We start from the raw sequence: 13,553 nt of genomic DNA, 5'->3' as shown, positions 1-13,553 counted from the left end.
ATGTGCTGCAGGTTCTGCCCTAAAAAGGAAAACAAAAAAAAAAACCCTAAACACTAAACAGTTGTAAAGGACGGTCACCGTCAGTGCAGACTAGGCAGCAGGCTTTCTCTGCTAGGAAAGACCAGACAGAATCCATGCATTGCTTTGGCTTTTCCAGCTCAGGATACCAAGAAGTTTTCTTCCCTTGGTAGCTTAAGACTGTATGCATCTAGATTTCTTTGAGGTTTTCTCTCAGCGTGCGCGTCTACTTGTGCTCACGCTTGTGCAGCCGCATGTCTGTACACCGACCCATCCGAGAAACTGGGGTCTATGTGCATTTCGCATCCCACAGCTGACAGGGGACCCATAACTTTGACTTTTTTTTTTTTTTTGCTCTTTAAGCCCGCACCTGCAGCACATGGAAGGTCCCAGGCTAGGGGTCGAGTCAGAGCTGTAGCCACCGGCCTATACCACAGCCACAGCAACGCCAGACATCAGCTGCATTTGTGACCAACACGGCAGCTCATGGCAATGGTGGATCCTTAACCCACTAAGCGAGGCCAGGGATCGAACCTGCATCCTCATGGATCCTAGTCAGGTTCATTAACTGCCGAGCCACGAGGGGAACGCCTTTGACAATCCCGACGTGAGGGAAAAGCACAGAACAGATGACAGGCATGGAGAACTTTCCTGGTTCCCGCCTGGCACCACTCCTAACCTGAACCAACGCACCAAACAATTTTGATGCCTGTGGCTGGACAAGGAGCCCTCCCCCGTGTTCCCAGTGATTCTCCAGTTGTGTTATTTGTGAGCAATGACCGTAATGAGGATTTCTTGCCAAAGCCACGAAGAGATGCCTCCAACAGCGATGGCACCAGCCGGGCTTGCCTGACCCCAGGGCACTCTGCCACAAGCCCAGGTTCCTTTATTGCTTCCTTTCTATGTGCTGCATAGATTTCTATTAGCAACACTTGCCCCTTCTTCCTTAAAGGGCCATCACAGGAAGTGCAGACACTGCCTCTCAAAGATGTAGAGGCCAGAGACCATGCCCAGGGCAGCACACAGAGCGATGGCCTGTCTGCCTTCGGATGCCCCGTGCAGGTCTGGGAGGCCGTGGGTTAGCGCACGGGGGGCAGAAGGCGGCCCGGTCTCAGCAGGTGCACTGCCGCCTCTCCCTCCTCTGCTAGGATGGGCCCCGTTTCCGCCCCGAAAGCCCCGCGTCTATCCTGTTCCACAGGGGTAACAGGGTCTTTTCTCTCTGCGCCTTGCACCCACCTCTTGGTTCTGAGGAAAACGCTAGCCCTCAGAGATGCCAGGCTTCAAGCCATGAGCCATCTGTGCGTCTCTCGAACCATCGCCATCACTTGGCTGCCACAGTTTCTGAGCAGAGCCTGCCTGCGCTGCCCCAGGTATGGAAACGTCCTCGGCCTTCCTAGGTTAATGCTTCCACCGGCCCCAGAATCCCTCGTCACATCCCTGGGTGGGGGCTTCCGACCCCTTACAACAGAGGATCGCCTGATATGGCACATGGCTTCGCGACCACACCGGCTGAGGTCCCCCAGGGAACATCTGGCACACAGGTCTTTGGGGCTCTTGGGGTCTCCCCGTCACGTGACCAATCAGGGCCTCCCAAGCGCACCTGCTCGGCCCTCCCCTGCACATGTGGTAACCACGTGGCCCCGTAGATGTGCGGGCACCGGAAAGGGGAGGAAAGAGAGCAGCAGTCGCCTGTAAGTGACATTAAGCAAAAGAGCAGGATTATAGGGTCACCAACGCCACAGGGAACTCCAATTTATAGCACTTGCTGCTTGTGGGGAAGCGGACATATGCTTCTGGAACTAAACAGTCGGCTTGCAAATTTAACCATGGTGGGCAGGGCAGGGGGTTGGTAGGCAGTCAAGAGGCAAGCTCATGGGGACTCATGTCCATATCAAAGCTGCCATCGATGGGGAGGGGGCGTCCAGCATCTCATGCTCCCAAAGAAATCAGAAGAGGTGCCAGACAGGTGAAGGCAGGCAGTTACCCTGGCAGCAGCTTCCCAAATTCAATACAGCATGTGATGCAAAGGCATACGGTTGAGAACAAAGTTCCAGAGAGTTCCCGTCGTGGCTCAGTGGTTAATGATTCCGACTAGGAACCATGAGGTTGTGGGTTCCATCCCTGGCCTTGCTCAGTGGGTTGAGGATCCGGCGTTGCCATGAGCTATGGTGTAGTCGCAGATGTGGCTCAGATCTGGCATTGCTGTGGCTGTGGTGTAGGCCGGCGGCTACAGCTCCAATTCAACCCCAAAATGGGAACCTCCATATGCCGCAGGAGTGGCCCTAGAAAAGGCAAAATGACCAAAAAGGAAAAAAAGAAAAAGAACAAAGTTCCATGCATCTAGGTGGGGATAGAGGCACAAGCATCCCAACTGGATGTTTTTCCTAGTTTTATGAGAACAACTGAAAACTTATTTTTTAATTCTGTATTTTTAAGAACATGGAAAATGTGGAGTTCCCATTGTGGCTCAGCGGGAATGAACTGGACAAGGATCCATGAGGATGTAGCTTTGATCCGTGGCCTCCCTTGTTGGGTTAAGGATCTGGCATTGCCGTGAGCTGTGGTGCAGTTCACAGACACAGCTCAGATTCCACGTTGCTGTGGCTGTGGCTGTGGCGTAGGCTGGCACCTGCACCTCCGATTCTACCCCTAGCCTGGGAACTTCCATATGCTGCAGGTGTGGCCCAAAAAGACGAACAAACGAAGGAACGAAAGGAGGGAAGGAAGAAAAGACAAGACAAGGCATGTCGTGCTAGATACAGGGCCTCTATCAAAGAACCAGAGCCAAAGTCTAATTTTTCACTTCCTTTTTGAAGTATATAAAAAAGCCGTCATTTCCCAAGCTGAACATAATATATTTTCGTGCATGGGTCATGACATTTCTTCTGGAATACCTGTGTCTATCCCATTTGAAATCAACTGATAGCTTTTTTTTGAGCAACTAACAATATAAGCATATTTTCAACATAATCCTTTGTAAAGGTCTCTCAAAAAAAAAAAAAAAAAGGTTTTTTTCTTTTTGCTGAAAGGTCTCTCCAAGCTGCTACGCGTATGGAAAAGATTCCCAGGATGCTACTTCCCTCCTTCTCTCCTCTGGGCGCTGAGTGTCACACGCACGGCCCCTGGCGACAACAGCACATGCTACCCTCTGAAACCGTCTTCAGCAATTCCTTCGGGCCAAGGCCTTCCTATACAAACCAGGTGACCACACCTAGAGGTCACAGGTCTGGCCTGCGGACAGGACCTGACGATGTGAAGGTCCTCCGGTAGTAACGACACTGGCGCTGAGCGCGGTAATTTCACCCCTAGCACCACCTCACGGTCACACTCTATTTCATGCCTGACCTCATCTCCACTCCTGCCGCCTCCTGGGCCACACCGCTCCAGCCCCTGCTCTGCCACGTCTCCCACACATCACCCAACGCCCACCCCAGGCGCTTGGCACTCGCTGGCCCCACTTCCCCGGCACAAGCGGACATTCCCTAAATGACTCCAGCTCTCTGTGCCACCAGCAGCTCATCGGAACCCTCGCCACCGTCAGACTCCTTTGTCTCTCTCTGTTCCTTCACCTCATTTTAGCTTTCTGGCCAGCCCACCTGTTACATTAAGGGCTGGCACACCTTTTCTGCCAAAGACCAGACGGTAAAGACTTCGGATCTTACAGGCCATACAGTCACCGGTGGCAACGACTCACTCGTGCTGCTGCAGCGTGAAAGCCACCAGAGACCACGTGTAAATCAATCCATGGGGCTGTGTTTCAATAAAACTTCATTTACAAAAGCAGCTGGGAGCCGGGGGAGGGTTTGGCCCACGGGCCCTGTACCGTGGATCTGTGTTTGGGCTGGCGGCCGTCCCTTCCGTGAGAGCGCATAAGCGCCTTCAGAGAAGGACGGACTCTGTTGTGTTCTTTCTCCTCCCACAGGCCTGAGTTCTGAGAGTCACATCAATGATGCTTTTTGACTTGACCATCTCCTGTCAACTTGAAGATCATCTGATTACAGACATGTGAAATGGATAATCAAATAGGAGACGTGGGAGTTCCCGTCATGGCACAGTGGTTAACAAATCCGACTAGGAACCATGAGGTTGCGGGTTCGGTCCCTGGCCTTGCTCAGTGGGTTGACGATCCGGTGTTGCCATGAGCTATGGTGTAGGTTGCAGACGCGGCTCAGATCCCGCGTTGCTGTGGCTCTGGTGTAGGCCGGTGGCTACAGCTCCAATTGGACCCCTAGCCTGGGAACCTCCATGTGCCGCAGGAGCGGCCCAAGAAATAGCAAAAAGACCAAAAAAAAAAAAAAAAAAAAAAAGGCGACGTGAGAAATCCCATCGTAGCTCAGTGGTTAACGAACGCAACCAGTATCCCTGAGGATGCGGGTTCAATCTCTCGTCTTACTCAGTGGCTTAAGGATCTGGTGTTGCCGTGAGCTGTGGTGTAGGTCACAGACGCAGCTTGGATCCTGCGTTGCTGTGGCTCTGGCGTAGGCTGGCCCCTAGCTTGGGAACCTCCATACGCCATGGGTGCGGCCCTCAAAATAAGACAAAACAAAAAAAGGACATGTGCCTTGCACAAGATCCCACAATCAAGCCCCCTGGATTTTTTGTTTTGCTTTTTCATATTTTTAGGGCTGCACACTCAGCATATGGAGGTTCCCAGTCTAGCGGTTGAATCGGAGCTGAGCTGCAGCTGCCGGCCGACACCACAGCCACACAGAGTTCGAGCCGTGTCTGTGACCTACACCACAGCTCACAGCAATGCCGGATCCTTAACTCACCAAGCGAGACCAGGGATCGAAGCTGCATCCTCATGGACATGAGTCAGATGCGTTTCCGCTGAGCCATGACGGGAACTCCAAGACCCCTGGGTTTTAACTAGGCTAGCAGGAACATGTCGGTTGGACTTAAAATGAAAGGGCCCTGTGCCCACTTGGCTCCTGTGATGCTGGATCTCACGACAAAGAGATGGCAGAGACGGTGGTAGAGAGAACCATTTTTAAAACAGAAGCCTTATCCACAAGGACTTAACCTGCAGGCCCAAATGTCAGCGTCCCACATAAAAGCCCAACACCAAGGCCGACAGACGCGAGGTTCGGGGCCCAGGCTGGGGGTAGGGTCGGCGCTGCCCGCCCGCCCACCTGCCGGCGAGCTCATCCCCGTTTGGGATTCCAGCTTCCCTACCTTCTTCACTGACAGGTCGTGGTCTAGGTCGCTCCCTGAATCCTCCTCAGGCTCCTGCTGCTCCTGCAGGTCTTTCATCTTAATCAGCAGCTCCGCCTTGGGGGCCGACGTGCTGTAGTAGGTGGAGTTGGTGGCCAGGGACACGGCCGCCGGCACACTCGGCTCCTCCTTCCTGGGGAAAACCCATCACAAGGCCAGTTAGCTCTGACCGTACACACAGACGTGCCCCTAAGTGCCACAACCTGGATTGCGACCAGCAAGCAGGGGTGCTAACAACAGGACACTGGCCCAGGAGGGAGATGGCAAAAGGGAGGAAGCTTACAACTCAAACGCCACGCCACACAACCCTCAGGGCCCCTCGGGGGAGGCACGAGGGTACGGCGGTTCTGGCCAGGAGCTTGAGGTCTCCAGGGAGACGTGTGCCACTCTCTGTAAGCAGGGCCTCGGGCCCCGAATTCACCGGGCAGCTTTCTGCCAGCAGCCGCATTTGCTGCCTCTTGCTAAGGCCTCATTCGCCCCCGCCCGCCCTGGCTGCGGCCCGGCCCGCGTACTCCAGCCGCTGTCCATCGAGGATGCTTAGGGAGCTGACGCTCAGCAACAGGGAGGATGAGGCTCCATCCACTCTGGGCAGATGACTGAGCAAGAGAGGCCGGCAAGTGCTCTTTACAAAGCAAATCCCCTCCCTCAGCGCCACCAAGGGCCACCTTCAGGAACACAGACGACGCAGTCTCAGCGCTCACTCCTGTGACAAATGTCTCAACCTCAGCACTAGTGCCACTTGGGGCTGAACCAGTCTTTGCTGGGGGGGCTGTCCCGTGCACAGCAGGGTGGGGAGCAGCACTGCGGGGCTTCACCCGCTAGATGCCAGGAGCATCTCTCCCACCTGTGACAAGCACGATTGGATCCGGACACTGCCAACTCTCCCCTGGGGGGGGGCGCCTCTGTGCGTGTGTGCGTGTGTGAGCAACTGCCCCTGACCGGGAACCCCCGCCTTATGAAGAAGAGCCTGTGCGCATCACCAGAAACCTGTCGGCCTCACACTGCGGATCTTCTGCCTCTTTGCCAGGACCTGGCCTCATCACCTCAGGATGGGCCTTGAAAGCCTTGGGTGAGTAAGACAAAAGCCACAAAGCGCTCCGCACCAGGCAGTGCTTTTCGCAGTGTCCCCAAAGAGCAACCGTGAAGACAAGCAGATACCCCCTCGGCCCGTGAGCCTAGGAGGCGCCGGCACCGCCAGCCCCGAGGCGGAGCCCAGGGCGCGTCTACTCACCTCTCCTCCGCGGACCTGGGAGAGGGCACTTTGGGGAGCAGCTTCCTCCGCTGCTGCGCCTCCTCCAGGAGGTGCTCGTCCTTGGGGAAGATGCCCTCCATCAGGTCCATGGTGGTTCGGATCTTCACGCTGGGGTCCAGGATGTCGGCCAGGGACTTATCCTTGCCGGCGATCTCGCGGGCCAGCTCTTCCGACTTGAGGTCTTCCGCGGTCCTCTCTCGGGCCTTCGCGTAGCCGAGCGCGGGCGGGGAGGCACGGCCGTCCCTGGCTGGGGGCGCGGGGGCGCCGGGGGCCGGGGGCGCGGCGCCCTGGCGGCTGTACAGGCAGAAGCGCGAGTACGACTGCTCGGACGTGCTGAGCGTCTTGATCTGGTCGCGCTCGAGCCCGCTGGGCAGCGCGGGCGGCTCGGCGGCGGCGCGGGCCAGGCCCTGGCGGCTGTCCCTCGCGGGCTGGCTCTCCGAGTGCACGATCTTGATGGGCACCATCTTCACGGTGGTGTTGTTCTCCATCACCCGCTCGATCCTGCCAAGAGAAGAGCCCTCGCTGAAGCCCCACGGCGCGCCCGGGCACAGGCCAGAACCGGAAGCCAGACGACAAACCAGTGGGTCCCTCTGCGTCAGGGACAGGTGGGGAGGACGCACTCGGACACCTTCCGCCGCCCCGGGGGAGGGAGCTTGTAGGTCACACGACGTCCCAGGACTCCAGGACAGGGAGATGAGGTCCAGGACTGCCCGCCACCCTGAACTCGGTCTCCCCACCCTCCTCGGTGGCTGGGTGCCTTTCCCTTTTCCAACAGTCATCTCACAGCCACAGGAGCCTGAGGGCCGGTTTGTGGGCTTACTGACAGATGGGAGGGCAGTCTACCATTCCTTTGTTTTTAGTTCAATGGCACAGCTAACAAGCCCCATCCCTGAAATGGGCCCTTGTCGGGGAGCCCTGCAAGGGACCAGCGTATTGCACGGCAGGAGCAGCAGTGTCTCAGCCGGGGTCTCTCAAGGCTGGGTTCCTGCATGGCGGACTCCTTCACAGTGGCTGTGTTCTGAGGGGTGCCCGGGTGCCCTGGGCCTCGCCCCCACCTGCCTGCCACGCCCCCACTTCAAGCTGCCCTTCACACGCACTTCATATGGAGAGGGAAGAATCCAGTGGGAAACCTGGACGTGCCGCTCCTGTGTTATCTTAAATGATTCAGGTGGATTTCCCTCTTTCAAAAAAAGTTTCTCAGTGAAAGGAGCAGGAGGAGCTGAAGCACCCACCCGGGAGAGAGAGAACGGAAAGAAACAGTTTAGTGGATGAGATGGGGCTTCGTCTGGACCACCTGAGCACAGACTGATGCCAAGGGACCCTGCAGACTAGGGCCAGTGGGACAAAAATCCATCTCAAGCATCTTTAAAGGACACCGTGGAGAAAGAACGCCACCTGCTGGTAGCCAGGAGGAAAGGAAAAAACAAGCCATAATCACACCATCCAAACTCAACCTCAAACCATTTCTAGGACAGGACCCTAATGGAAGTAATTTTATGGTGCACAAGAGTGCGTGACACAAATTTGTTTCTCCCTCCTTTTTTTTCTCTTTTCGATTTTTTGTTTGTTTGTTTGTTTTGGGGGGTTTTAGGGCTGCACCTGCAGCATACAGAAGTTCCTGGCCAGTGGTTGAATTAGAGCTGCAGCTGCTGGCCTACACTACAACAACAGCAACACCACATCTGAGCTGCATCTGCGACCAACACCAAAGCTTGTGACAATGGATCCTGAACCCACTGACTGAGGCCAGGGATTGAACCCGCATCCTCACAGAGACAACGTCGGGGCCTTAACCTGCTGAGCCATAATAGGAATTCCCGTTTCTCCCTCGTAAGTGGCGTCAAGGAAAGTCTGGTTCTTTCCTTGTACATAAGGGTGTGGCAAGCAGGCTAAAGGAAATGATTTTGTATGTTTTCCTCTCCTCCAGTAGAAACCACTAAAGCAGAGGAGTTTAATCCAGGCGTTCATATATGGTCCCTGTTATGACTTCTGGTTGAATACATTTTAAAAGGCAGATAATACCGATGAGATATGCTCAGCTTCAGAAGAAAAATTCTGGCTTCTCATCCAAGCAAGAACACACAAACAAGAACCCCTCTTGATTCCATTCCTTTCATTCCATGCTTAGAAACCCTGGTCACTCATTAGTGGCTTTTAGAGTCAGCCTAAACTGCATCTAACCCCCCTTCCATGGAGAAACTGGTTGTCTAGGGAAGGAAGATGTGTTAGGAAAAAGCCTAACAAATCCCCCACAGATGGCCCTCTATTTTCCTGGTCATTCTTAAGCCCTGATGACCTCTCCTCTCGAAACCTGTCCAGACTGTGGCATTTAGGGAGTCTGACAAACCTCTACTTCAAAACAAGGGCCCAACCCCATGGACAAGACCCTACCGCAACCAGATCTCACCTGTCCCCAAAGCAAAGGCAGGCCAGGAAGGACAGAGGACTTGGCGTGTGCTGGCCCTGTCCCCTTCTCTGTGCGGTGGCTCCTCTCAGAAGCCGGCTCCGTTCGGGTGACCTGCCTGCTGCCCACAGAGCCCAGCCCCCGAGAGCAAACAGCTCAACCAGCTCTGCTCACACACCCAGGTTCCAGGGAGCCCTCAGCCGCATGCCATTCTGGGTCTGATAAACCACACTGCCCGCTGCAGACACTCTCACCCTGAGATGCCAGAGGTGACGGCGACACTAACCCCAAGGCAGCCCGCCTGGATCCCGACTTACACACGCTCTCGGACCCAGAAATGAGCTTCAGGAGAACTCCTGGGAACAGTCACATCTCTAACTCTCACTGACCAATACTGCTGGACACCATCTCCATTTTGTAGTTTAAAAAAACAAAACAAAACAAAAACCCAACGTTTTAAAAGATTTCAAAATAAGCTTCCTGGTTTTCCCACAGGAGTTGATACGTATTTATTCACGGTGAAAGACAACCCTGAACCCTGTCTTCCTCTCGGCATCCTCACCATCTGCCTCCTGAATTTACAAGGTGCAGGCTCGGGACCAGGTCAGCGCCTGCCTGGCTCCCCAGCAGAGGGCCTGGGAGGCGGAAGACCCAAGCCGAGGGAAGTGCTGAGAAATCAGAGTATCTCTGAGTGTAGCTCAAACCACAGCAGCTCAGGAGGCCCTTCCCAGAGGGCTCTGCTTGCTGCCCCCTGGTGGCCAATGGTGGGTACAGAACAGGTCTCCCGTTCATGGGCTAAGTCTGTGGGATTCCACCTGCTCAGGCCAGCACTGATTGTAACACCCACCCAGGGACAGGGACACTTGATTCATGACATTATGAGCCACTTCTGGGGTAGGAACTTGGTGAGTGGCATGGATACCATCTGCTCCCCTGTGCCTCCTGGAGAGGACACCTGTGGAGTTAGCTCTGGACACTGACTGAGTTCAGGCCCCCTACAAGAGCTTGTACAGTTAAGGGACATGATTTAAGACAAGCCTATTGTCCCAAAAGACATACTGGATGGGAATGCTAAATAAATGCGGATGCCTGAAGACGCCTCCTCTTAGTAATGCAACTGCTTCTTGAAATCCCTCTCAAACTCATAGAAGAGAGAGAGGGAAAAAAATCCACACTCACTTCAGGCAGGAAAAAGAAGAAAAACACTAGCCTCCGCCTCAAGTCAACAGAGGTCATGCACTCCCCGCAAGCATGCCGTCCTGCTACTGTGGGCGGCTACTGTGCCCAGAGCAGCTCCTGAAAACCAGACCTGCACCTAAGCTGCAACTGTATCACATGCTCCACCCACCACACCCCCCCCCCACTTCACTGGTTCTCCTTCCTTTCAGAGTTTAACAGTCTTACAAACCAATAAGGCATCTAAATGATGCCTGCATTCTTCCCCCTTTTTATGCATATGAATGTTCCCAGGCCAGAGGTTGAATTGCAGCTACAACTGGGGTCCACAACCATGGCAACACAGCATCCAAGCCGCATCTGTGACCTACCCCACAGCCTATGGCAATGCCAGATCCTTAACCCACTGAACCAGGCCAGGGATCAAACCTGCATCCTCACAAAGACAACATTGGGTCCTTCACCCACCCAGCCACAACAGAACTCCTGATGTCTGTATTCTGAATGGTAGAGAGCAGTGCTGGCCCGCAGATGAAGCCACACTTGCAAATACACAGGATGGCATCAGTAGTATCGCCTCTCTGTTGAGATACTTTTTTTTTTTTTTGCCTTTTCTAGGGCTGCACCTGCAGCATCTGGAGGTTCACAGGCTAGGGGTCGAATCGGAGCTATAGCCGCTGGCCTACACCACAGCCACAGCAGTGCAGGATCTGAGCCTCGTCTGTGACCCACACCACAGCTCACGGAAACACTAGATCCTTAACCCACTGAGCAAGGCCAGGGATCGAACCCGCAACCTCATGGTTCCTAGTCGGATTCGTTAACCACTGCGCCACGACAGGAACTCCTCTGTCGAGATACTTTAAGGGTCCAAAAAAAAAAGAGTTCCAGACTCTATAGCAGGGTGGGCCAACAGAACTTTCCATGATGCTTCAAACGGCCATGATGTGTGCTGTCCAGGGTGACAGCCATGACCCCTGTGGGGTACAGCTGAGGATTGGGTTTTATCACATTTTCACGAACTTACACTCCTGTGGCCACAGGTGACTGGGAGCTACTGTATTAAACAGTGCGGACACGCAGGGCTAGACAATTCCTTGCTGGGGGCCACGGTGTCCCTGGGCTCCACCCATTAGAGGCCAGGAGGAAAGGTGCCATCCTCACCTCCCACCGAGTGTGCCCTGTGGGCCAAACTCGCCCTCCCCCAGGCTGAGGACCACTGCTCTGGAGATGGAGCAGAAAATTCTCCCCTTCCGCGTCTCAGCTGTCCACAGGCACTAAGGAGGGCAAAAGGCCAAGGGTCAGCGGTCTTGACCGGTCCCTGCCTGACGACAGTCATCAACGCCTCCAGGCACGACAGACACTTCCACACATGGCCTCTGACAACAGCGCCACAGAATGCGGCCGGGTTTTGCTCTGCTCTGACAAAAAGTACACAGCACCTCAGCCTTTCCATACAGAAAGATCTAGAAAAAGAGGCGTGTGGACATATCGGACATAGGAAAAACACCAATTCAGCTTGAAGGTCTCATGCTTAGAGTAAACCTGATCCTGTTCACAAACAGAATTAACAGCTGGGGACACCCAGCCTCAGTGCGTCTATAGGTAACACAGAAATACCCTGCGAGGCTCAGATGAAGGGGACCTGGACGGCCTCCTGCCTCTTTCACCAGCCTCCCCCGCCCCCACACGGGACAGGAAAGCCCCCGGCAAGTTAGAAATGCAACTGAGCTGGAGCTGGGGGTTCTCCCCCAGGGAAGTCCCGGGGCCAACTTTAAAGCCGAGGAGGGGATGAGAAGCAAGGCGGCCGTGGTCCCCCACCCAGGGCTGAGGCTGGGAGGCCGGCCGGCAGGTGGTAGGGAGGCCTGAAAGCCAAGAAAGCATCAGGCCAGCGGCCCCAGACGGCACCTGGTGTTATTCTCGTCCTGGACCAGCAGCGGGGGTTTGTCTGTTAGCTTCTGGGGCGCGAACTGCGGTGACGGGGAGCGCGACGTCTCCATGGCGGCTGTCGGCAGGGGCCGGAACCGGGCCGGGAGCAGCGCTTCCCGCTGGGCACCGGCTGTGCGCTCCTCTACATGCGCCCCGCCAGGCTCCCCGGAGGGGCGAGCGGGCGCGGGCTGGGCGGCGCTCGGCTTTGCCACCGAGGCGCCGGCGCTGCGGGGGTGCTCCAAGCACACGTCCGGGGCCGCGGGGGAGGCCGGGGGGCAGGGCCTGCCGCCCAGGGGAGGGGCCGCAGGTGCGCCCGCAGCAGGTGCGCCCGCCGGGCCCCGGAAAGGCCTGGGCTCGCGCTTGGGCGGCGGCGGCCTCTGCGGGGCCGGCTTCTTGGCAAGTGGGGCGGCGCTCACGGGTGGAGGGTCCTGCCCCCGGGCGTGCGGGGCGGAGGGTGCAGGGTCCTCGGAGAACGTGTAATCACGCGGGAGGGTCCCGGCTCGGCTGCGGCCCTCCCGGGGCCCCTCAGGCACCTCAGACACCGGGGACGGCTTCTGTGCCCCTGGCGCGTCTTCCACACACCGGGCATCGGCTTGTCTAGGAGAAGAAGGAATAAAAATGAGTCAACGATTCCAATGAATGCGCTCTCCCCAAACAGGACGAGACCCTGACCTAGCCACCCTCCCTCAATCACCCTAAGGAAGTGAAGACACTGATGTCTCGCCCTCTGCCCCCGACAGCAACTCCTAGCGCAGGGCACCAAAGCCAAACACAGCGTGACGACCAGGCGGTGCGCTGGCATGTCATACCACCGGCCATGTATTAAATACACACCCATGTTACGGACACACACTCATGTTTGCACAAGCTGCTATGTGAGGGCCAAGAGAATATGCACAACCATTTTCAAAACCTGTGAAAATCCTCATGCTGCAAAATGCAAAAATAGGTACTTGACATGGCAACAATATTATTATGCGGCTTATTTTAGGAAACTGCCATATACAGAGATTGAACTTCCTAAGACGGGCAGCAAATAAATTAATAAAACCTTTAAAAACAGTAGTGTATTTTTTTTGCCTTTTGTCTTTTTGGGGACACACCCGTGGCACATGGAGGTTCCAACCGGAGCTGTTGCTGCCGGCTGACGCCACAGCCACAGCGACACCAGATCCAAGCCTCGTCTGAGACCTACACCACAGCTCACGGCAACACGGATCCTCAACCCACCAAGCAAGGCCAGGGATCAAACGTGTAACCTCATGGTTCCCATTCACCCCCACTGTGCCATAATGGGAACTCCCAGTAGCGTACTATTAAAAATGAGTAAAGTGGAGTTCCCATCGTGGCTCAGCAGAAACAAATCTGACTAGCATCCATGAGGACACAGGGTTGATCCCTGGCCTCACTGAGTCGGTTAAGGATCTGGTGTTGCCATGTGCTGTGGTGTAGGTCGCAGATGCACCTTGGATCCTGCATTGCTGCGGCTGTGGTATAGGCCGGCGGCTGCAGCTCTAATTCAACCCCTAGCCTGGAAACCTCCATATACCGTGAGTATGG

General features: G+C 55.5%; 1 protein-coding gene across 3 annotated transcripts in view; it reads right to left on the bottom strand.

Moving 5' to 3' along the window:
- SHROOM2 (shroom family member 2) overlaps positions 1-13,553 on the bottom strand; it is a 154,190-nt gene that overhangs the window by 7,416 nt on the left and 133,221 nt on the right. For all 3 annotated transcript variants that reach the window (XM_021079647.1, XM_013985875.2, XM_021079646.1), the window contains exons 6-8: positions 11,973-12,590; positions 6,464-6,985; positions 5,194-5,365 (exon numbers count right to left, since the gene is read on the bottom strand). In XM_021079647.1, the coding sequence (XP_020935306.1) occupies positions 5,194-5,365; positions 6,464-6,985; positions 11,973-12,590 (1,312 nt within the window). The remainder of the gene's footprint in view (positions 1-5,193; positions 5,366-6,463; positions 6,986-11,972; positions 12,591-13,553) is intronic.

This window comes from Sus scrofa, chromosome X (assembly GCF_000003025.6).
Source record: "Sus scrofa isolate TJ Tabasco breed Duroc chromosome X, Sscrofa11.1, whole genome shotgun sequence".
Classification (NCBI taxonomy): domain Eukaryota; kingdom Metazoa; phylum Chordata; class Mammalia; order Artiodactyla; family Suidae; genus Sus; species Sus scrofa.
Note: the sequence above shows the minus strand (reverse complement) of the source record. Positions and strands in the feature narration are given on the sequence as shown.